This window comes from Rhinolophus ferrumequinum, chromosome 27 (assembly GCF_004115265.2).
Source record: "Rhinolophus ferrumequinum isolate MPI-CBG mRhiFer1 chromosome 27, mRhiFer1_v1.p, whole genome shotgun sequence".
NCBI classification, from domain to species: domain Eukaryota; kingdom Metazoa; phylum Chordata; class Mammalia; order Chiroptera; family Rhinolophidae; genus Rhinolophus; species Rhinolophus ferrumequinum.
The window spans coordinates 13701113-13727235 of NC_046310.1; the positions used below are offsets into that span (position 1 = coordinate 13701113).

General features: G+C 42.8%; 1 protein-coding gene across 1 annotated transcript; it reads right to left on the reverse strand.

Annotated features, from left to right (window-relative positions):
• On the reverse strand, positions 1–25846 carry LBR (lamin B receptor). Its single transcript, XM_033099710.1, has 14 exons — positions 25690–25846; positions 19745–19923; positions 17921–18136; positions 15592–15672; positions 15075–15267; positions 13821–14017; positions 11870–11924; positions 9585–9776; positions 8757–8860; positions 7729–7854; positions 5119–5287; positions 2903–2983; positions 2680–2802; positions 1–1931 (listed from the first exon to the last, which is right to left on the reverse strand). The coding sequence occupies exons 2-14, from the start codon at positions 19907–19909 to the stop codon at positions 1771–1773; spliced, it is 1863 nt and encodes a 620-aa protein (XP_032955601.1). The 5' UTR covers positions 19910–19923; positions 25690–25846; the 3' UTR covers positions 1–1770.
• Positions 25847–26123: the final 277 nt, after the last annotated feature.

Sequence of the window (26123 nt, forward strand, 5' to 3'; positions counted from 1 at the left end):
TGATCACAGGAACATCCAGTCAACTTTATTTCCAACTCAGAACTTCATTACAAAACTTGTCAAATAAACGTGTCAAGAACAAATTGCAGCACTGTGCTAGTAACAGGCTCCTTTTCCATCACCAGGGCAAGAGTGAAGGTCCTTGTCCCGCCCCGAGCTCCCATGGTACACCTTGCTGTCCTGGGTTAGACACCAAGAAAGTGAGTCCTGGACTCTCTGGTGAAACACGTAACAAAAACCTACTTGCGTACATAGTACTAACGGCACTGACAATGTCACAGGAACAGTGTGTGAGACTACCCGACACAGAACGCTAGGGCAAACCAGCTGCAGGCGCACACTGAGGTGAGCTAAATTGCAAACTCTTCACACTGCAGGTGCAGAATGAATACTGCATTATCTAAATGGCTCGCATATAAAATGTATAATTAAAATCCCAACAGGTCCACTGTATTTATTAGATTCCCCTATGCTGCACATACTGAGGATGGTGCATTTCGTGAGTTTCCCTCCCATCAGCACAATTAATGAGACTATATCAACTTAACTAGAACTTAATAGCTAAAGCTACCTTATTCACATCTATTAAACTAAAGAGAGAAATGATTTTAAACTATTCCCTTAAATTGTTTTTAGATAAAGACTTCTAAAGATGAACACATTACACCCCTTTACAGGGAGTAGAGTTCTGTAAATATAAAGGATATACAAAATACAGTATAAACTGCATGAGCTAAACAGTAGCAAAAACACGGTTTAATTAAAAAAAGTCAAAAACATATAAAAATATTATCCGGAAATGGCAAATTTCCACCACCAGTGTGTGTAAAAATGTTTAAATAGTGATGTTACTCCAAAAATATATATTTATTCTATTTTTTTCTATTTGCACAGTTTATAAAGGCAAACAAACACCTGCAATTGAGGTAGAAAAGCCAAATTCGCAAACTTTGGATTAAGAAAAATACCCCTATATCTTAATAGCATCTTTTACACAATATTAAATGAATTCTAATTGTTTCAAAAATTTTAATTCACATGAGTTACTTTACAAAACTTAATTTAAAATACTGCAAATGTTTTTGTTAAAAAGATACTTAGTCCTGACAATTATTCCACATTCAAAATACTGTACAGAAAAATCTGAAGTCGCCATATATTACATAAAAGCTATGTATTTACATTTTCAAACATAGTTTTAGAAGTTTAGGTTAAGCAAAATACTAATGGTTTCCCTTAAACAGTGCTTACTAATAACCTTACAACCTTCTTCACATATAGCATTTAATATAAATCTGGTTCTTATTTTCAAATCACATTAACTAGTAAATGATTTACTTTAAAGGGAAATGAATGAAAATTCTATTCTAAATACAATCAGACATATGTGTACTTTAAATGCGTTTTCATTTAAGAACCAACTGACAAAACAAAAAAGATCAAAATTTGAAAAATAACCAAAACCTACACACATCAATAGTAGTTTTCTCAGTGCCTTTAACACACTGTTTTCTGTTTGTAGATTTTTAAGGATTGAAAATTTCCTATTAGAATGAAAAGTCTTAACACTTTTATATTTTTCCTTATGTTAATGTTATGATTTAATCAAAAGACTGCTTGACTCTATCATCCTGACTCAAAAAGAAAAAGAAGCTCAAAGATCCTCACAGTGCAAAGGAAGAAGGTTCGTTTTTAGATTTTTTTTTTCCCTTGGTTTTGCAAATGGAAGGCGGAACTGCAGGAGCACTTAAGAAACAGGCTAGCCCAGAATCAGTAAACGTATGGGAAGATGCGGTAGGGCACACGCTGACAGTACTTTTCCCACGCCACACCGTATTTCCTCTTACACTGGCGCTCATCACGGGCTTCTCGGTGGACAAGCAGCACGGCGAAGTAGATCACATAGAAATAAGGCAGAACGTGCTTAAAACCTGTAGAGAACAATAGTGAATAGTATTTGGTATTTTCATTATCACTACTACACAATATGAATTTTTCCTGCTTTTCCCCAAGTCCTCTAAATGAACCATGAGATAACTTCATCTTCCTCAATAATGGGGAAAACAAGTGAACCTGCTCCTAAAATCCCACTGGTGTGTGGCAAAGGCAGTATCCGAATTAACAGCTAATCAAAGAAGTGTGATTAATCCATCCTAACCACCCATCATGATCAGAACATTTGTCCCCATACTTAGAGCAAATCTCCCCATTTCCTCCCCTGCTCGGGGAGGAACGAACAGCTGCCACCCACCACCGCAGGGCAGGCCTGGCCATAGCTGGCACCTCCGAGGCTGGAACAAAACACAACTGTCTCCTTCAGAACCAGAGAGTTTCAGGATGTATGTACACTGAGTCATGAAGAAACAGTTTAATCCATTCCCGTGTCTTCTGCTTAGAAAAAAGCTATCAGGCACAGTTTCAAACTTCCCATCTGCTTTGAGAAGTTTCGAGTAAAACTTCAGGCTCCAGGAGTGCCTACCTGCCCTCGGAAGCCAGAGGACGAGGTGCTACAAGAACAGGGCACCAGAGTGGGAGAAGCATGTGCCATGGGCAACCCCGCCCTCAGTCAGGGGGACACCCAGTCACAGGGTGTCCCAATGATGTCCCAATGGAGGACACACACCCACCCTTTGGGCAGCTGGAGAAAGAGTCAAATTAGCAGTCTTCATCAATGCTTACCACAGGGGAGGGACCATGCCAGGGCCATGATGAGATCACCCAAGTAATTGGGGTGTCGAACAAAGCCCCACCATCCAGAAACTAGAAGATTTTTTCCCGTTGAAGTATGGATGGTTTTTAAATCTATATAAAAATAAAAATACATTTGTAATGATCTCCAGACAAATAGAGACATAAAATCTTCATGCAATATAAATATTGTAACTATAAAACCAGTACTTACGTGCAAGCTTTGGATCAGTGGGATTTTTCCGGAATGCATTTTTCTGAGCATTTGCACATCGGAAGATTACATATCCACAAACTGTAATTTTTTAAAAATTTCATATGTTAACAATTTAGATACCATCTAATTTTGAAAAGCATCTGCAATTTCACTTAGAGATTCTTTCAGAGCTCCAAGGAAATGTCCAAAGTGGAGAATAGTTTCTTAAGACTAATTCAAAAATCTCTCAATGTCAGAAAGTCAGAAGAAGATTATCCTGAAATCCCACCGCTTTCATCACCTACCTGGGGAATACCTTGAAAGCAAAACTAACAGGCAGAGTGATATCCATGAATAAAATCGGACACAGCCCATGTTACAATAAAACCAGCGCTAGAGTTCAGTATAAAGAAGCCTGTCGGGTACCTCCTGTTAGTTGTGACACCTACTGGCCGTAACATGAACACTTTATATTTAAAACTATAGCTCAGACTCAGTACTAGAATATCTTCCTACACATATACATACTCTGAAACCCATGCAAGCCGACAAGTTGGTAGCTTTATTTCAAATTTCAAAATGTCAAAGTTAATATGCCCTGACATATCACTGACTATTTATTATACTGTCAGTCCTCAATAAAGTAGTAAGAAATAACTCTACTCCCTATTATTACCTTAACTAAAATGTGCATGTACTGTCTACAATCTCACAGGCATGGCTGACATGGGTAACCAAACCAGTGATGAAACAAAATCTTAATTTTCAGCAGCGGCTTGAATTTCTTCTACCACCAGACACTAATCAGTGTGTTAAAATTGCTAATTTTCCCTCCCCTCCCTCTGGTGGAGATGTTTAATGAACAGTGTGTGAAAGGAAAACCATCCCGAAGCTGACTACCCCACGATCGCCCGGGATGGGCCTTAGCTACAGCCAAACCGCACTCCTCACTCCTTCCCAGACACGTCTCCCGCTTCCCCACCACCCACCCTCAGTTGGGCCCTGCCTGACTTAGCTATCCCCCCACCCCATTTTTACCCACTACCATTCAGATCAAACACATCCTCCAATAGCTGACACTGATACTCCCGAGAGAAGTTCTCTCTACCTTCCACACCCATATGTGGCCTCAGTCCCACTCACATGCTCCTTCCCCCGCCTCACAGCAGGGCTGAGGGTCATAATTATTCCTGTTGGAATGTAAGCCCTGTGAAGGCGAGACGAATTTCCCATTTTTTAAAGTGCCCGCTACAAAAAGCAAGCACTCAATAGGGAAAAATGAATCACTGCTAAAACAATTTAAAATTATTTTATTCAATTTATTAAATTTAAAAGCAAATGGGTTGTTTAAAAAATAGCTCTTTAGGGAGGGGTGGGGGGGTGGGGGGGAGGGTGAGGGGATTGGAGGGCAGTCGGTGACCACAGGATGGCCACGGGGTTTGAAAATTAATCTGGGAACGTAATTTGGTGGTTACCAGAGCGTAAGGGGGTTGGGGGGTGGGGGATGAGGGTGAGGGGGATCAAATGTATGGTGATGGAAGGGGAGCTGACTCTGGGTGGTGAACACACAGTGTGATTTATGGATGATGTGATACAGAATTGCACACCTGAAATCTATGTAATTTTACTAACAATTGTCACCCCAATAAATTAAAAATAAATTAATAAAAAAAAAAATAGCTCTTTAGAACAAAATGATGGTTGCCAGATGGAAGGAGGGTTTGGGGGGCCAGGTGAAAAAGGTAAAGGGATTAGGAAGTAAAAATTGGCAGTTATAAAATAGTCATGGGGATGTATAAAGTACAGCATAGGGAATATAGTCAGTAATAATTGTTTAACAACTATTTATGGTGCCGTGCGGGGGAGGGTGGAGTATTAGACTTATTGGGGTGATCACGTCATGAGGTATATAAATGTCTAACCACCATGCTGTACACCACAAACTAATATACTACTGAATGTCAACTGTAATTACAAAAATTCTTTTAATGTTAAAAAAATAAAAACTAAAAAAACATAAAAATTCTCTCTTTAGAGAACTACTAAAGAACCTAAGTCAGTATGAAGCATCCATTCTCTTTGCAAGATGCAAAAATCTTCTTATCACTCATCCATCACAAATTTCTTCAAGGATGAGCTAATTATGGCCATTTAAAGGGCATATTATAAACACGTAAATAGCAGAGCACGACAGACCTAGAACATAATACACGGAGACTGAAATTCATACTCACGTTTCAGAGCAATAATTAGAGAAGCCACCGGCCAAGACACTTCATTTGGATGATGGAGTAAATAAAAGGCTTGGAAGCTGTAAATGAATGGAACCCACACTAAGTCTCCGAAAGCCAGCATGAACCCAAATCCGTCGTGCGTAATATCCATGGTTGTCAACACTGCTTCCTATAGGGACATAGAGATGGGAGAGAAGTTTAAAAATGTTTGGGAGAGAAACTTTCTGTGTTTATGAAGTATTCAAACAAAGTACTAGCTTACAGTCAAATTTATAAGGGGCTATGGGACGGTACACCAGCCAAACGCTTTTTTAAAGTGGGGAAAGGGAATGTGGTGCCCCCAGCATGTGTATCACACCAAGTCATTCTGCCACTTGATCTCCTGTCCATCTACCCTCCCACTCGGTGAGGAGATAATAGATCCCAAGACGCCTCTGAGCCTCCAGGCCTTTACCCAGGCCGTTCCCTCTGCCTGGAACACCCTTCCCCACCCTCAGCTTTGGCCTCCCCTGAGCTGCCTTCCTTTACCCTCCCCATGGGCAGAGGTACTGCGAGTACACTACCACCAGCTTGTAGGCTACAGCACATGCATGACTGTACAGGAACTCTCTCCCCACTAGACTAGGAGGTAAAAAAAACGGACCGTGTCTTCTCACCTTTGCACCCGAGCACGCGGCACACTGCTTGTCTGCCATGGAGTAAGTGTTCAAAATATGTTTGCTGAAGGAATAATAAGATCACCAACTGCCTCTGTTTCAATTCCACATGCACCAAAGTAATTTCTGGTCACTGGCTTTTCAGGTAGATTTTCCACACCAGAAAAGAAGCTACCTGGCACATGGTACACTGCCGGCCTGCTTCACTTCTCATTAAACTAATAAAAGTGAGCGCACTCTCGTAAGGATTTGGTTAGCATTAGCAGTGGCCAGATCACCTCCGGACCTGGATACCTGCAGGCCGGACTCGGGGATGTGGAGACGCCAGGGTCAGAACTCAGAAGGCCCAGCCTCAGGGTCTCTAGCCTGCCTCTAACTTGCAGTCCACAATAGAGCAAAGAGAGCAATAGAGAGAGTCATGCAATGTTTTGGTTTCCCAGTGTGTATCAAAGTTACATTTACACTACCCTGTAATCTATTCAGTGCAATAGTATTATGTCTAAAAACCACAATGTCTATACCTTAATTTAAAACTACCCTATGGCTAAAAAATGCTAACCATCCTCTGAGCCTTCAGTGAGTTGTAAAGAGTTGTAATCCTTTTGCTGGTGGAGGGTCTTGCCTTCAATTTGTAAAAAATGCAACATCTATGAAGCACACTAAAATAAGGTCTGCCTATACACACCACTGATGCAGAAAAATCAGCAAGTATAAATTCTGTTGTAGAATCAGTGTTCTAGGTTTAAGAAAAAAGAGTGATACCTCCAATCCCCCTTCCTCCCCCACAAAGAAAGCAAAAAGGCCATGCATGGAACAGAAGAAAAACAGATCTCACAAACTCTGGGCCCTTGGGTTCACACTCTAGTAGTCGAGTGCCTCTTCTTTTTTTTTCAGGTGTACAAAACAATGCACTAGGTAGACATTTACACCCCGCACAAAGTGACACCCCCTCCCCCAATCTCCTACCCTCTGCCATCACATGTAGCTGTTACAATTCCATTGACTCGATTCCCTATGCTGTCCGGCACATCCCGGGACTGTATCTAGTGGTCGAGCGCCTATTCTCATGCACATAGGATTTCCTGGACCAAAACAGAGTAAAGGCGCTAAAAACATGGGCGCAGATGAAAAAGCTGATGCCGTGGTAACAACAAAAGCTAGTGGGCGTAGGCAGGGAGGAAGGGGACCAGGTGTAAACAGCTGGTGCCAAGGCCCCCTGGAGCCTCAGAGAGGCTCAGATGAAGGGTTATGTGTATTTAAGTTACTACCAGGGGTGCCAAAAAAATGTATACACGTGACTTGTATTCATCTTTTGTTACCAGTGTATATTGAGTATTACAATTTTAATCCAGTTGTTTCCTTTCTTAAAATGTGTAAACATTTTTTTTGGCATCCTCTGTTTTCTCAGCTTCTTAAGGCATGGGACCTTCAAATATAGTAGCATTTCTATCAACCAACCTAATAAGAAACTTATTAAGCAGCGTTGCAGATGCTAAAGAAAAACATAAAATCAAGTACCTTCCTCAATAAACTTACAAACTCAAAAATAACCTCCCAACTCTAATCTGCTACCCACGGGGCTCTGTGAAAAACTGCCTTAAGAGCTTTGCCTTCAAGACACAAACATTTTCTATTAATTAACAGAAGACAATGTTTGGCTAAATCTCTAAAATACCGTGTATCTGCGAAAATAAGACCTAACCAGAAAATAAGCCCTAGCATGATTTTTCAGGATGACATCCCCTGAACATAAACCTTAATGCGTCTTTTGGAGCAAAAATTAATATAAGACCCGGTCTCATTTTTGGGGAAGCACGGTATATGAATTCCTAAGCCACTTAAAAAGTCACTTGTTCTCCTCACTTTGTGATAGAAGCCGTGGCCCCAAAAGGGCAGGTCACCCATCCACACTCAAAGCCCTGACTCCAAGGCCTCTGCTCTTAGAATGAATTACCTCGTTCCAGAGGGCGTCCACCACGTATAAGAGCTGGAAACTGTTAACCAAAATCATTGCCAAGGACGGAGTTGCACGATCCTGTAACTTCATCTCAGTCAAAAGCATCACCAAGTTAATAACCACCTGAAATAAAAGGGGGAAGAAGAGTCTCGAAGCACGTCTGCAGAGCTCCGCAGCAAGTACAGAGGGGAAGACGGTAACTTCCCAGTTGAGAGACCTGCAGACGCCACCTAACCAAGAATAAGATGCATCACATCATGAACCCCTTTGCAGGATGCACTGAAAGGATGTCATTTTGGTGGAAATCTCACCAAAAAATGCATCACTCCAATCACAGGAAAACACTGGACTAACTCAAATTAAAGGATCCGCTTACACTGAGCAGTCCCCTTCCAGGGTCATGGGCATGAGGGACAAGGAAAGAGGAAGCAGCTGCTCCAGACCAGAGGAGACTAAAACCAAATTCCAACAAAATGCACTGGGACCTACAGAGGATCCAGGAACAGAGCAAAGCCGACAGTGGAAAAATTGGTGAAAATTCAAATAAGGTCAGTGGATTTAGTTAGTAACTCTGGAACAGTGTTCATTTGCTGTTTCTGATCATTACACAGAGGTTCTGGGAGAAGTGGGGTGAGGGACATAAGGAAGGTAGCTCTATTCTATTTTCACAATTCTCCTACAAGTCTGAAATTAGGCAAACACATTGTTTTTAAAGGGAGAGGAGAATGCATTTTTCTTCCATGAATTTACCTACATTGACACTTTCCTATATAAACAGACAGGGATATAATCAAAATAAACTCTTTTAAGGTTTAATAACCTGTAACAGGGCCTCTTAACCCTCTGGACAATATTTATAGTAAGAAAATATTTTAAGTAGACAGATTTAGGGAAAGCTATAATTATTCCTAAATATATACCACCCACAGCTTACTTTAAAGTTGTCTACAATTCTTTCTAAATCCAAGACTAATTTGTATTCCTGAACGGTAATTAAAAAAAAAAAGAAAAAAAGAAAGACATACCCATCCGATCAATCCGGGGCGCAGTTCACAAAAGTATTTCAGATCAAAAGAACCAATTCGAGGATTTAATTCACGGCCAATGAAGAAATCATAGATGGCATTTCCTGAGAAGGGAAAAACTCGTATGCAAACAGAGCTTTCTGGCAAAGCTCTATTCCAAACCCAGTTATGAGACTGAAAACACACTGCTGGCTACTATCCAGGATCTCAGTTCAGTTGCCTGCAGGAGCCTGGCAAATAGATGCAGTGACGAGAGGTAAGAAGGACCCGTGAGGACGGAGGCAGCTGGGACGCTGGCCCCTTCCAGAAGCATCCATTGCCGCTACACAGGCATGGGGGCCTGTGGGGCCAGATTCCAGATTTTAAGGGAACCAGAGGTTTTTTTAAGTGTAGACTCACAGTTTTTTAAAATAAGCAATTTAATTTTTTTTAATGTTTAAATACTTTAGGTCAGAATCAACCAATTTGAAATCTCTTCGTTGATTTTTTTTTTTAAAGGATGTTTACTATTTGGGACAAAAAATAATACTTGTTTTAAATTATGCTGCTATAACATTACTAAAATATTACTACACGTAAGATACTAAAATGTCTTACTGTCATCAAATGACTAAAACAAGATGAGAAACAAATAGGAAAAAGTCAAATCCAGTTTTTCTCCTTTACATTTTTTTCTTTAAATTTTTTCTTCATCTTTTTGTTTGTTCTTGTTTCTCTTCATCTGTCATAAACTGAAGCTAGAAAAGCAACGTATGCAAGCCTAGAAGTGGCTGTGGGGGGCGGGGGGCTATGGGAGACATTCCTGACACGTGTTCCAACACTGCTTACCAGAGCTGGCCGGCGACAGTTCATCCCAGGGCGCTCGCAAAGCCCGCACATAGAGATAAACACTCAAGAGCACAGAAAAAACAATGGCTGCCAGTGCCAACTGAAGGAAATGATCGTACACATAATGGAGCGTTACACCCCTGAAGAGAGATGCTCCAATGATGGCAGACGTCAGGAGAAAAGCATAGAATCCTTTGGAAAAAAAAGAAAAAGTGTTAACCCAGGGTTCACATGAGATTTATCCCACTATAAAATAACGCAATGTTATTTTTTAAAGTCTTAATTTCATCAGGCTAAATAAACAGAAATATATGAACAAGCAAGGCCCCTAAGGGGTAATCTTCAAGATAGGTGCCATAACTCACATATAATTTTTCAACTATTTTAACATACTTAAGTTATCCTTTTTCATTGTGAACAGTCATTGTCTCCTTTTAATTAAGAGAAAGCTGAAAAGATGTGCATAGAACTTCACTGTTAAAAGCTTAAAAGAACCTCAAATTTCACATAATCAAAAGTGGTTATCCCTAATTATTTAAATCCACCATTTTCCACATACCGGGTTTATTCCAAAGAGTAACATTTAACACTTTAAACTTTGTTTAGCTTTTTAAAACATTCATTTAACTCCCATAAAATTTATGAGTATTAAAGGAAAAGAATGGTAAAGCACTTTCTCCCTCTCTAGCCTACGTGGATTAGAAAGAATCACTCAAAATGTCATAGTAATCTCCTCCGTTTACAATGGTAAAATCTCATGAGGAGAGAGCTCGTAATACTAGATACCACAGAACCAGATAAGGCAGTTTAAAAAGAAAGAACAAGCAACTACTCCAGCCATGGCCCACTCGCTCCAACAGTGCCAGGTCCGGGTACAGAGCTCAGTCTCAGCGTGACGCACCCTCAAAGGGAAGCGAAAACAGAAACCAAGACCACCCGGAAAAAACGTCAATCAGTATCCTAGAGAGAACCCTACAAAACACGAATATCAACAGACTCCAAGGCAAAAGGGGAAGCCCCCCCCTCCACCTCTTGCATCACTGGATGCAGGCTCATGAGGGAGTGCGGATGCCAGAGATTCTAAACCTGGCTCCAGCAGCATGGAATTGGGGAAAAGTAAACAAATTATCTGACAATAGTGACAAATAAGTGTTAAGCGTCCACCATGCGTCAGGCACTGAGCCAGGTTGGATGCTTTACATGGTTGGCACAGAAGACAGAAGGGCTTCCCTTTGAGAACCAAGTACAGTGAGTTCAAATAGAGAAGATGCTAGATAAGTCACCAAAAAAAGTACCCAAAGTTAGGTAAGAAGTGATAGGATAAAAGGGGGTCAAGAATTAAAAATTTATAATGTAATACCCAAGAAAAGGAAAACAGCCTAGACAACCTAGTTAAAAAACAAAATCAGTTAAGGATAACTACACTTTACACATATTTCTTAAAAGCTCATTGTACTTTATTAGTCTTCGCATGCTAAAGTTGGACTAATCCTCTGATTTAGCACACTCCTATCAAGAGTGCCCAGATCAAGAGAGGCAACGTCTGCCCACTTCTCACCATACCTGGCGGGATGGACTTCATCCCTTCAGTGCTGACATGTGAATGTGCGCCCCCTACCGGCCACTCACTTCTCTGGCACCAAGTGCACCACAATGAACACAAACCAAGCCCTCATCCACGGAACTCCCTTCTAGCGGGGAGACTCCAATGAGCACTAATGTCAGGAAGGCATAACTGTCACAGAGAAAAATAAGAGGGTAAAGGAGAGAAAGGAACCTGAAGGCTTCTCTGAGCACAGACGTGACAGGGACAGGACAGCTGCCATTGGGCACTTGGGAAGAAAGTTTTCCAGCAAAAGTGTTGAGAATATATACAAGAGACAGCCTGAAGGCAGATGGCTGGATGGTTGGGGGCCAGGCGGCTCCCCAACAGCGGCAGTGGCCAGGAAGCTCCCCAACAAGTCAGTCAGTGTAGGACTTGTTAGGCCATGGGAATGACCCGGATGATAAAACATACAGACAAGTTTATTTCAGTTAGGGATAAACGTTACTAAGAAAATGGGTAATGGGACAGAGTGACTGAGGGGTGATGTTACTTTCCATGGCATAATTTTCCATGGCATAAATCCAGGTAAGAATGGATTATCTGTATGCCCTTCAGACTACTGAGAGATAATTTACTATTTACTACTCAGGTGTAAGCAGCTTTGACAGTCTAAAAAGTACAATACTCAAAAGTTTTGAGCTATCAAGTCATCAATTTGAGTCTTTAAAAAAAAAATCACCATTTAATCTATACTTGAGTCTTCTTCCATCAGTAAGAGGTGTTCCTTCCACAACCTTAAAAGACAAAAAAATTTTTTAATTGAAAAAATTTAAAAGCACAACACTTAACCATCATATATATATATATAACCATCATATATATATAATATCACTTAAATTTCAACATGCCTATAAAGGAGGACCATCTTTTAGTACAGAAATTTAGTAACACGTTTCAAACATCAAATGGAAACCCTTTGGTGAAGAAGCAAAGCCATCTTCAGGAATTTGTCTTAAATACAAATCTAGTGATAACTTCTCAGTGTACATAGACTATCGCAAAAGCCACCCTCCCCCCAACCATCCCCTGTGCCACCACAAGACTAAATGGGCTTTAATAATCTCTATATCTAGTATATCTCTAGAAAATGTTCAGTAACTTCCCACTGCTGTCTCACATGGCTGAGGTCCTCTTCCATCGGGCTATACCCCACTTAGCCGTCTATTCTGGCCCATGTGCAGATATGTACTTATATACCGACTTGCTCTGCTCTTTACATACATACGCTCACCCAGTTATTCAGTCATTTTATGTGACTCTTTTATCTCCAATAAGAGACTGTGAGCACTTCATCACTTCATCCAGCTCACCCACAGGTACTCAAGAAACACACAACTTGAATGCGATGAGTTAAAATAAGTCCACTTGCTCAATGGCAGTCATGTTTGAATACCCAAAATAATTATTTACAAATGTTGCAATTCATTTTAAACTGTAAAATACTAATATGGTATCCTTTTCCTTAGGCTAAACTACTTGACCCTTTCATTAAGCTATGAAAGGGAATCCAGGAGAAATGTAATACCTTTTGAGATCACAGGATTAGCAAAAACCCCACATGCTAATTTCAAATGATCCTTATCTATTAAAGGTACCTCACAGATACTGTGTTGGGTTTCAGTTTGTGACCATATATATATTACATATATATATATATATATATATATATATATATATATATACACACACACACATACACACACACACACATATATATATATATATATATATATATATATATATATATACACACACATATATAAAACTTCTAACCATCAAAAGTGGCTTTTCTTAATAAATATGATCTACTTTGAGCAAGCCTTACCTAAGTTAATCTGAATTTGTGATTTTTTACTGTAGGGCTGTACATAAAAAGGCCTGAAGGTCCACATCACACAGATCCTCACTAGAGCCCACAATGCTATGGTGAGATTCCCCAGCACTTAGTCTGCAGCTCTCCCCTCCTGTCATTGGCATTCACCACTCCTGCTAAAACTGACCCTCTGGTTACAGACAGTAGGTAAACTTGCAAAGCCCCAAGAATAAGATCTCTAGATGAATTATTTATTGCTTAGGGAATCTCATGTTCCTTTAAATATATCCAGTATTCTACTGAAAGAAGAAAAAACTACACTTAGCAATGAGGAGAAATTTTAAAGATAATGTATAAGTTTGAAAGGAACATAAAATGTTCCTGATAACACATTTCTGAAAGAGATGAGAATTAGAAACTCACTATATTTAAAAAAATAAAAGATGCAAACTTAAAGTCCACTGAGCTTAGTAGCTTACAAATGATCACTTTAAATGCTACACCTGAAATGACATATACTGAGGGGGAATTGTTTTTCCCAGCAACCTTTACCATTAGTCAGGCTATTCTGCAAAATAGCTTATTCTTTTCTACTTGACTTGGAGAGTTACACAAGAAAACTCAATCGGATTTTTAAAGTTCCACTTGATGAGCAAGTGTTATAGGATACAAGAGTAAAAAGGCTTAACTAAGTAACTCTGGGGAGTTATGACCAAGGACAGCTTTTAACCTTAAAACTACTGCAAATTTCTTTATATAAATATGGAGAGAGGGGAGGAAAACTTTATAGTACTCGGCCCTGCTAACAAAAACTTACCTTCCCAATTGGCAGTAAGTAGAACAGAGCCTGGACAAAGAACCAGAGGATATAGACGCCAAACACTCTGGTTTCCCACAATTCATACAAAGCTGGCAAAGGAGGCGGGAAATTCAGAAGACTGGGATCTTTCTGTTTACACATCAACAGCAACAGGAAGAGGAAGACAGGCAGGCCCAGCATGATGAGAAACGCACCTGCAGATAATTGGTGAACACTCGAGGCTCAATTTTCAATCCAGTCACACACACCCTCCCAACCCCCGCCAAGAATCATTTTTTAAGGTCAGAACTCAAGTCTGACTAGCTATTTGAAACCAATTTCTAATGTACCATCAAAAAGTCCTAATCTCTACCTGTCATGTCCAGTGGGCTAGCAGTCATAGCCGCTAAAGTAGGAAACAGTAGATGTCCAGCCCTGAACAGCTAAAGTCCACCTTGGAAACCAAACTCTAGAAGTTAAAAGCCAATCACTATGGGAGCAAACATGTTGAAACTCCAGCAAATTAAAGATCAGAACATGTAAAAATTATCAGCTTAATCTTAAAAAAAAACAAAAAAACTTTATATCCCTAAGTTTCTAACAATTAAAATAGCATCACGTTCACGTAACACGTTAACAGATTTTCAGTGATGCTGGATGCCATCTTTAACAGGCCAGCTAGCCAATGGTTAGAGCTTCCAAAATGCAAAGCCATTAAGCCCCGCAGGAGTTAGCCAAGAAGTATCTCTTGGAAGTATTCTCTTTTACTAGTTCATAAATCTCTCCAGTACCACCCACTTAACTCCAAGCCTCTGAACACTTCTGCTCTTTGACTCATATAAGCAACCTGTCTAGCAGGTAGGGTAGACACAATGTTATGGCCACAGCTCTTCCCACTGCTCCGAAGCCAGGCCCTGTCACCTCAAGTCTGATGATTAGCAGATTTCTTGTCCCTAATCGTCCACCATCCTTCCGGTGTACAACTCTGATATTAGCCTTCCTTTTATCACATCTTTGCACTTCTTTGCTCAAAACCTATTACCAAATTGCTATAAGTTTTATTTATAGCCACACTGGCACCCTTTCTACTCTGTGATAATCCTCAAAAATGCTCCGACCTCAGGCCTTTGCACCTGCTGCTCCTCCTCATGGAAGGTTCTTCCCGAGACTCCCCCTGGCTCATAACATGGCCACCTTCAGAATTCTTCAGAGAATCGCAACTCCTGCTCACACACCCCACCTGCCCTCCCTAAGCCTCGTTCTGTCGCCTACCAGGTACTCCTCCAAATTCTAAGTCCTGCTTCTGGGCAGCTTTCACTTCAAAGGTTCTCAGCGATGGAGGTGCTTTTGTAACAATTTTTTCTTCCTTAGCATCTATTTCTTTTAATTTGGTCTCCTCTCTTCTTGGACGAAGGGTGTACTGTGTAGATATATAACTACTTTCTTCTGACAAATGGAATTTTTCCTAGTTAAAAAGTAAAAAGTATTAAGTGTCTGTAGTCAATAATTATCATTAATGCTACCATGTTAACTAATTCAGCATCTTCATATAGCCATATACGAATAAGAATAAATCTGTTAAGTTATATTCAGTCTTAATTTCAGAAAATTAAATTTTAGAAAAGAAATCACTTGAAACCTATGTAACTTTACTAACCATTATCACTCCAATAAACTTTATTTTTAAAAAACAAGACTGTAAGAAGTATGGTTTTCAATGTGTTTCCTTAGGGGAAAGTCACTCTAACAAAGAAAAAAATGACCCGAGATCAAATGAATGTTGTCATACCTGTGTGTTTTTGTGAGGCATGTCGTTCCTCTCTCTGTACTCAGGCTCCCCATTGTATCTGTTGATGCTATTTCCAAAGGGCTTCCAAATGGAAGAATATAAAACATTTTAACCGTAAGAATCATAATGTATTAGAAAAGGATATGATGGTAAAATTTTACTATTGTGAAATCAAGCATTAAAACAAACTAAAGATTTTCACAGCTTTAACTCTGAAGAATTCAGTAGACTTTAGTTAAAAATGAAAAGGAATAAAGTTCACTAGAATTTCCCAGTCTTCAAAAGATTAGATGTTACAGTGTAGATTTCCACATAAGATCTTTCATCTTTTAAACATAATTATGCTGAATGTTATAATTTTATCATTCAATGACAAATATTCTAATAGCATTTGCTATGAGAGTTAGAGAGTAAAAACTGATCAATTAGTTTATTAATAGGTTAAAAAAAAAGAGGAAAGATATTCACTGCCTGAAGTAATCAATAACGGGAAGTTAAGGCATAATGGGTACTTAGAGAGTATTACTTGTGACATACACTGCCTAGTTTCTGAATTTCATGCTGCCTGGATTTTATTTAACCTTAAATTCCTCTCCCTATGTCTCTTTTCTGGACTCCATCGCTTCCCTTGAATGTATAGTATATATTCTCTTCAAGCAGTAGATGGAATTTCTTATCAGACTGAACAGGGGAAGTGCTTCAGCTGGCAAAAGATTTTTCAGGCAACGCACGGCTAAAATCTGTCACTTTGCTCCTTTATAAGGCACCTACCTCAACAGCACAACTACTTCACTCTGGTTTTTACATGTCCAACATGTAATCTATAACCACAAGTGTAATCCTGTAACACGGCTAGTCGGCTGACCCTACACTGCCCTACTGCAAATCTGACAGGATACTCACACAGTGAGGCAAATTATTGCAAAAGATACAATTAGCAGTCAACCACAACAAGGATAATGGGACGTTCAAAGCCACATGCAGCGTAAGTAGGGTCTTTCCCACGCAACACACCATCCTCAATTCCACAGTGGGTACACGGGGCCCAGCGCTCTACTGGTGAGGCGCAAAGCCAGTGGGTGGCTCTTGGGTCACCAGGATCATTAGGTTACAGTGCAAAAATCTAACGGTCACTACATGCTAAAAATGAAAATGTGACAGAAAGCACACAGCATCTGTTACTTCATCTGAGTCACCTGACTGGTAACAAGAGCCACTAATAATAGTCAGAATGTTCAAACTCACGAGTAATTACCAAAATGCAAGTTAAAACGGTGAGTTGAAAATCTCTGACAATCATATTGGCAAAAAAAAAAAAAAATTATTATAATACTCAGAATGAGAAAATGGGCATTCATACACTACTTGAAGCAATTTGGCAATATATATTAAAAGCCTCAAAGCTGCTCTATCCATCTGACCCAGCAGTTCCACTTGTAAGAATTTAGCCTAAAGAATTATCAGATGTTGTATAAGAGTGTGTGTTTATAACAGTGAAAATTTAGCAAGAAAAACAAGTTAAATGTTTACCAAAAAGGAAGCTGACTTTAACAATTATGTTACATCTATATGATTTACGGTAAATCCAAACGATACCACACAACAAAAATGTCGAAAAATGTAACACAAAAGGTTATTCCCACTATTTTAAAATTTAAAAATCTGACTACAAAAGTAATCCATTTTCTAAAGTTATTAAAAATCTGTATGCATTTTATCCACAAAAGAGGTAACAATAGTGATTATAGTAAAAATTACCTTTATTCAATTCTTTTTACTTAAAAATAATTTCTATTTGGTCTACTATCTAAAATATTCATTGTGCAAGGCTCCATACACCCTGATACTCCAAGTTTGAACTTTGAAAGTAATTCCTTTAAAATTATCATCTTCGAATATAGAAACGATCAAGTATAAAGATGCTGAGAGCAAGAAAATGTTTTTATAACACTTATGTCTCATTATTTTATACATGAACTTTTATACACTATGAAAACTTAGTTCAAACTACAATCTACATCTATTTCATATTTAAACACTGCTTTTTCAAAAAAAAAAACACCACAGTATTAAATAGAGAACTCATATAACTTAAAAATATTCTTTTTCATTGGTATTTAAAAGCATTCTACCATCCATTCTTCCAAATATTCTTGCTTTTTTATTTTTATGTACTCTTCCAAAGTCATCACCTTAGACTTGATGTTTCACTGACATTTTAATATTGCAAATAACGTGTAAACGTATATATAAAGGGGAAGACTGTTCTGGACAGATGAAATAAAGACTGTACAAAGGATCGCTATTTCCCACAGACACCTACACGTACCAATACCAGTGGAGTCAATTTCACTTCCAACACCTCCTTCCTCATTTCCTTAACCTCAGCCGGGTGCGAAGCCGAGACAGATCGGCGGGAACTTTTGGGTGGTCGTCCAGGGGAGCGGGAGCGGGAGCGGGAGCGTGACCTTGACCGACTGCCCCGGCGTCTGGACGGAGAACTGGAAGTTGAGCCACTTTTCTTTTGCCTGAAGGAAGTCAAAGGCTAGGGAGGGAGCAGAAGACAAAGAGCTTTACCACAAGTCCTAACACACGCAGACAGACCCAAATTAGAAGAGGGTAGCAGAGGCCGTTATCGGCTGAGGCTGAACCCATCCCGGGAAATCCTGGGGTGGGCGAGCCCCCAGATGAGGCCAGCGGGTAACGCTGCAATAATGACCCATCTCTCGCGAGACAAATGTAGCCTTTCCACTCCTATTTCTTCTTGGCAGGAATTGCCATGAAATGACTGCATCTAAACCAACTACGGAGCTGTCCATTTTCCCTTGAACATATACAAGAAGAGTTACTGTTCACATTGAGTACAGCTGGGATGATGGAACAAAAAGAAACATGCACACAAACAATGACAAGAAAACAAGTCCCCCAGTTTCACTCTCAACAAAACACACAGGCAAATCCTGAAAATGAGTACAACTTGGATTATTTAGTGTTTTTTTTTTACCCGGCCCTCGCCCAGCGTTTCCAGGGCCCGAGACCTGCGGAGGCCAGCATTCCCAGGCCAAATCCCTCCCACCGGCTTTTGTGGGGCCCAGGAGCTACGAGCCGCTTTCCTGATTTTTGAACTGATTGAAAGCAAAACCAAAAGAAGAATGAGACGTCATGACACATGAGAATTATCTGAAATTCACATTTCAGGGTCCATAAATAAAGTTTTATTGGCACACGGCCACGTCCATTCCCTTCCAGACTGCCTAGAGCTGCTGCTGCACTGCAGAAACGACAGGGCTCCTAAAGCCTAAACTATTCACTCTCTGTGCCTTTGTTCACAAACTCCGCTGATCCCTGGTCTGGAGCACTCAAACGGGGGTCCGGAGGCTACGGGTTCAAGAACTGAGAGTTACTGATCTGCAACAAGGAACGGAACTGCAAGTAAGTGTGTGGAAATTTTCAAAGCATTTTGACAAGGTAAATTTTATATCTGTTGAATCTCATAATAAAAAGATGTCTTTGTACATCTTTTGCTTCATTTGTCTAGTAATTCACTTTTATGACATGTTGCAGAAGTACTCGGACACTACGGATGAGATATTTTAAAGCCCAGGCCCTCACGAGACAGGTTTGAGGGGCCCTAAACCAGGCTGTCCCTCTCCTGATTAAATCCTCGTGTCTGGGATGAAGCCAAACCCCTCCAGACCTGGCTCCCTCTCCGCTGACCCTCCCTCACCGCACCCTTCCAGCACTTGGCTGTCTGTCACCCCACACCCCGAGCCTTTGGCATGCTGCCCTCTTCAGAAGCCGCCCCCTCCATCAGCTGAACTGTTTTTCCTGTTTGGTCTTGGCACTCAGCTCAGCCTTCCCGAAAACCCAGTGCCCTCCCCAAACCCACGACAAACTCCCATCACAGAATGTATTAAACCAGGGCCATGACCAGTATGTCTTCCCCGGTACACTGGGAGCTTCTTAGGAACAGGGCGCTGTGCCTCATTCTCTCACATGTTCCTGGCGCCCCCAAATAGTATCTGACCCAAAGGGAGAGGATGCTGTGTCTCCAAACAGAGCCAGAGCTGACGACTCGGAACATAAAAACCACACCGCCAGTTACACCCCGCTTACTATAAACATAACTCTGGCAAACCAAAGGAGCACTTACCTTGATATCATTCTCTTTCAGTTCAAATTCAGTTCCATCTTTGTATTTTACAGTGTAAAGCTGGGAGTTGCTGTCATGGCTCAGAATTTCTACTTCATAATAAAGTGCACTCCCAGGCCATCGACCCCTCACCACTTCACCATCGGCAAATTTCCTACTTGGCATTTTTAAAGAGCAATCTGCATAAAGATTAAAAAAATGGAGTCAATGCATACACACTTACATGTGTCTTTTTCATAGACTGAACACTAAAATACAACTTTCCAAAATTTTAACTGGTCAAGATTTTAGTGCCAGAAAGGTCTCTGGAGGAGAAGGTGTACAACCCTTATTTTAAAGGTGAGAAACTAAAGCTTAAAGATGTTAACTGTTGCGTCCAAGGGCATAAAACCAGAGGGCATGAAATGGCAGAGTTAGGACAATACAGAGGTGGTTTTTTCAGCCACGTCCTATTTCATTAGGAATCACTTTATACAGAACCGTTTAGATACTGTGGTACCTGTAAGTAATGCTAAGGATTAATTATGACAACGCACCAAATGATTACCTATGTGAAACATTATCACCTACAGTGACCATATTTCTCACTAATCAATAAGGTACAATCTCACAAAGAACACGTTTTCTGATTTATAAATTTGACTAGTCTTACAAAGGCTTTAACAATGGATTTAATGAAACTTAATTTCTTTACAATGAATTACAATGTACTTAATGTAATGTAATGTAACAATGTAATGTAATTAACAAGTTACCTTTATTAAAAACAACAAACTGGGAAAATCAGCCATGTATGATTAACATTACTATAACCCACCAATAGGGAGAAAACAATTACAAATCTATAATGAATAGCAAATTTGGGGTTCTTTCATAAAGCTTTCACGTCTTACAGTTGAAGTCCCAAATGCATGCCAAGTAACTGTGCTAACCTCATACCTGTGCTAGCACAGACTTGGCCTTCGTTCTAAAGTGGTACCCCGGTTTTCGAACGTAATCCATTCTGGGAGATTATTCGAGTTCTGAAACGTTTGAAAACAGCCAACTGCTAGGCCTCAGGATCTTGCAGTCAGCGGAAGCCGCGTGATATGTTCAACTTCTGAGGCGTGTTCGAAAACCGAAGCATTTACTTCCAGGTTTACGGCATTCATAAACCGAAATGTTCGTCAACGGAGACGTTCAAAAACCGAGGTACGACTGTATTGATAAGACACAAGCATTTCCCCAGCCGACCATGGTCTCCCAACTGCAGACGTATTTGCGTTTGCTGAGGTACTGTGGGGTGTTTATACCCCATTTAGCACAGATAGCAAAGCCCTTGTATTCCGTGGTAAAAAAGGGGGCCTCATGGGATTGGACAGAGTCTATAGAGCAAGGCTTTGTTGCCACAAAATGGGCAGTGCAGCAGGCACAAGTACTACAAGTGGTAGACCCTGGTTGCCCGTTTGAACTTGATGTTCACGTAACCCAAGAGGGGTACAGTTGGGGCCTCTGGCAATGGCAAGAGTGTCTCCGGTTGCCAGTGGGATTTTGGTCCCAATTGTGGAAAGGAGTGGAAGTCCACTACTCTCAAATAGAGAAACAGCTGGCCGCTGTGTACGCTGCCCTAGTGGCCACAGAAGCCATCACAGGGACGGCAGGGGTGTTGGTTCGAACAACCTATCCCGTCCAGCAGTGGATCCGTACGTGGACCCAGGGATCCAAAACGGGTGGCAGAGACCACCACCCTCGCCAAGTGGGGTGCCTACTGGGAGCAACGTAGCACCCTTAGTTCAAGCCCTTTGAGCAACAATGGTTGTTCCATACCCCATACAACCCACAAGCAGCTGGCATGATTGAACACTACAAAGGCTTTTTCAAGCAAGGCCTCCAGGTGTCAAAACACCCTCCCACGATGCGCGACTGGGCCTCGCGTCTATGGGACATCATGAGAATCCAGAATGAGAGACCACGGAAGGGAGGGCCCACACCAGTAAAAGCTCTGCTCCATCGAATGGCCGCTCCTATTCAGTTACAGGTTACCACAAGTGACACTGTTAAAGCCAGGCTATGGCAGAAATGGAAACATTTTGCTAACAGCACCCACATGCTTGAAAGCAGGGAACGGCAGCAATGGACTTGGCCCTGGCGGGTCAAAAGCACCCCCAATCGGTGGTTGGGCCTGATTGCCCCATGGAGGGCTGGTTTGACCCATGATTTGCAAGTGACTCCAGGGGTGGTGGCCGAGTGGCCACCGCAAGTGACTGGTATACGGAGGTCCCGCTGCCAGGATGATTTTGCGGGGAACCTATGTGCTCTCGCTATGGCCTATTATGGGGTCCCCTGTTCTGTTACATGTTGAAACTACGCAGGGGACCCCAAGCACTGCCATAAAGGTCTGGTACCACAAACCGGAAAAGGTGCCAGTGACAGCGACCCTCCTTTCCCATAACAAAAAACTAGCATGTATCCTCCCAGATGGAAGGGATTTGCCATTGTTGGTTCCTATGACTATTTCTTTCTGCCCGTAGGCGCCTATAGGCTGATCCGACACAGGGCTCCTCGCGCAAGAGGCTTGTCATGTAGATTGTGAGGCGAGACCCTGGAGGGGAGTGTGGGGACGGAGACCCACAGAGCAGTTTCCAGGCTCTCGGCCTCACGTGGAAAGGTGCCGGCTCAGGTAGTAGATGGCCATCAGCTGTGACTAGTTGGCCGTCAGCTGTAACCAGTGAGCCATTAGCCACTGATATAACGGCCGTGGCTGCGCTGGGGGGTTGGTTGGTGGGCAGAGGAGCGGAGGGTGGATTGCGCATCGTGTGGAGCCTGCTTCCTGTCTCTCCGACCAGCCGCCATCGAGAATATACTAGCATGAAGCCCCTATCCATGGCTCCGTCGGTGTTCCTTTTTGCCCTCACCATATCCTGCGTTCTTGTGCGGGGAGCGGGACCAGAGACCCTCATGACACACTTACACGAGGCCTGTTCGCCATCCATTTTCAAGCATCAGCTGATGGCTGGGTGCTTCTAGCTCTTAGGTAGTCATGCTTCTCCCTCCACTGACCAGCAGAGTCACATTTCCATGTGACAAAACCAGGGCCCCCCACCGTCTCCAACACCAACTGAGCCAGCTGGGCCCCGTCTAAGAAGCAGGCAGTACGATACAGGCAAGTCTCTCCCTAATCCACCTTCCTCTCACCAACTACGCAATTCCTGATGTATCTTCTGAGCATATAATCACACATGCCTCCCTGGCTCCTGTCAGAGGCTGATTACACACGGGCAACATTTAAGAACTTTTGGAGACTGTGGAGTTAAGAAAGGAAAAAGTCACATTACCCCACCCCTCCTGAGGAAAAAAAAAAAAAAAACCTTTCATAAGAACATTTCTCCACTGTTAATCACCTGAGAAAAAAAATTAACAAGCTTTACTTGTTTAGATGAAAGAGAACACGACTAACTTATCTGGTGATTAGAGGATGTCACTCCATTCACACATGAGGTAAAAGAGACAGCTTTCTTCCTACAGAGATAGTATCACTGGGGTAATGAATGGGTTCGGGCTTGCACTAGGGGGCAGAGGAGCCCAGCAGCTCTGGACATGAAGTCACACCTGGCTGAGGGATCACCTGAGGGGCAGTGGGGGAGCAGAGGGCAGGTGGAGAAGGGGAACAAAAAAGGAAGATGACAACAACAAGCTTTGCCTATTTCAAAATGTAGGCCGAGCCTCCAAATTCTAAGAAAGAGGAAGGAAATGTGCCCTCCTTCTCTCTTCGCTGTGCCCTCTCTCCCTCCCTGGACCCCCTAAAATCAAACCACTGTTACTGGTACTAGTTCTCCAATAGAAGTCAACCAGGGTTGAAAGAAGGCGATTACATCTTTCTATATGAAGATGTCATTCAAGGTTCAAACTACTCCTTATAAATGGTAAAACACAGTCCCTCAGCACTCAGGGGCTACCTGGATTTTTTAAAAGGCCCTTGAGCAGATGCTGCACCTTTTTGAAATTTTATTTATTGGCATCTTTCTGTGACTAATTAAATATTTTGGGTTAAGCAAATTAAGATATCTCGTGGATATCTGTTAGATCTCTAAGGTCAATTAAAAAAAAAAGCAGTGAAGAATGGCACTTGAGAGCAATATTTCACATAGTGGTTGGAAAAGAAAAACCCAGGACTCACACATACAAATGTTCCAAAAAATGAAACCAGCAACATTATATCCATCCCCACTTTGCACAAGATCCAAGGGTCACATGATTATACGATGCACTCACATCCTAATATAATCTCCTGCAGGAGTGAATTAGCTAGGGCAGGACACGAATGCATGTCACCATGCACTCACCCAATACAGTCAAGACACACACGGACAGGATTCCCTTCAAAGAGATGTTTTAGCCAAGTGTGTGAAGAAAATGTGTTTATTGATCACAATGTCCTCATTTCCCACTCGCAGTGGAAACAAGGGGACCCTCGGGCTTTTCTCTAGTAGGCCACATGCTCACTAACTTCAGCGTCCACTGGCCCTGGAATCTTCTCGCAGTGGGGCTCCAATGCTACTATTTATCAACACGATAGAACGCTGCTCTTCCCTGCAGATCACAGAGTAATACTAAGGGTCTTCTGGTCCTCTTTCCTTCTCTCTTCCAAATTAGTCTACGTGTGGCAGGAAAGGGAACGCTCCAGTGAAGGTTGACAGATTCCCTTCCACACATGAGTCCGAGGCTGGCCTGCGACGTAAAACGCCAGCAGGAACCCCTGGCCTTGGTCCGTGCCCCTGCTGCAGGATGCAACAGAAATGCCACCTTCCTGCCTGCAGAGGCAGAATGACCTGACTTGTCCCCTAAGAAATACAAACTGAAGATGTTTCCCTTCCTACTCACTCTTTTCGCTCCTCTGAGACAGCTCTCAGAAACAAAACAAACTGTACTCGCTGCCCAGTCTAAATTAGGGCCCCGCTGCTCTTCTGCCGTAGCTCGAGATCACAGCAGTTACTACAAAATGTAATTACAGATTTGTTCGTGTTTGTTTGCAAGGTCTCTGTGGGCTCGGACCCGAAGTGGCGGTCTAGCCGGGCTAGGGCCGGGTCCATGCCTCACACAGCAGGTGAGCAAGCACACTCGCTCGGGGCTGAACCCTTAGAACGTCCAAGCGCTGTCCAGTGTATCTACTGGGTCGTTCTAAGTATCCCAGCCTGACTCCCTACCAGACCTTGCAATAGTTTTGATGAAGCTCCTGAAACCAGGCAATTTGCGATCAAGTGCTTACTAAGTGCCCCCTTCAGACTGCTGCATTTTTCAAAAGCCTTAAAAGGGTGAAAAAAGAAGATCGAGTTTGAGCGGCTGCACACCAACCTAACGATCAGTTTTTGGGGGGTGCGGAAACAACCGGCGAGGGAATGCAACACATGCAAACGAGCAATCAATCCTAGCCCGCTCTGGAAAGTCACCAAAGCAAGACGGCCACGACCCTCAAAGCCAGTGACAACCAGCGCGAATTAGTCAACTTTGCAACCCCACTTCCCCGTCCGCCAGGCTGCCGCGCCTTTCCTACTTCCCCAAGGGCAGGACCCGCCAAACCACCCAGTTATCTGTCAAAAAGGAGCTCCGTGCGGGCCTGGGAGGGCTGGTGCTGCAGGGCGGGGACAAAGGGGCCGGGAGGGTCACCGATCCACAAATCCTCCCCAGCCGACATCACTTTACATCGACGCGGCGCGTCCAAAATGGAGGGAAACGTCTCCGATTTAAAACCGGCAGCTCAATTTCCGCAGCTAGCCCGGCCGAGAGCTGTTCGAGCCCCGCTAGCCGCGGCCCGGACGGACCCGGACGAGAGGAGGAAGGCGAGGCCGCTGCGCCAGGCCCTGCGCCCAGGGACCCCGGCCCATCCGCTGCGCCCGCCCCGGGGATCCTCCCCAGCCCGCCGGTCGGAGGCCGAGCCGCGGGGACCCGGACGCGGGTGGGGCACTCACCAGCGCCGAGCTCCGGCGGGGACACAAACGGCTCCGGGAGACTTGCGGAGGAGCAACTCAGAGGCGGTTCCGCGCGCGCGACGCTACCCCGCCGCGCACTCGCGCCCCGCGATCCCGCGGCCCGGGCGCGCGCCTCCGGCCCCCGTCCCTCCTCGCCCCACCCATCCAGCGAGGCCTCCGGGTTTCCATTGGCTCCTCGGCCTTTTGAATCGTCCCCGACGCTGTCGATTGGCCGTGCGTCGTGGCGCGTCCGCCCCGCCCTGCCTCAAGGCCGGAGAGCTGCAGGCTCGCGGGGTGGGTGCACCCCAGGTGCGCCCCAGAGGCTGCCTCCCTATCTCAGCTGCCCAGATGCCTTTGCAGCTCCGCGGACCCCGCGCGCTTCCCGCCCTTCACAATCCGGCTCTCGCCACGGTCGCTGGGCGATGCGCAGCCGA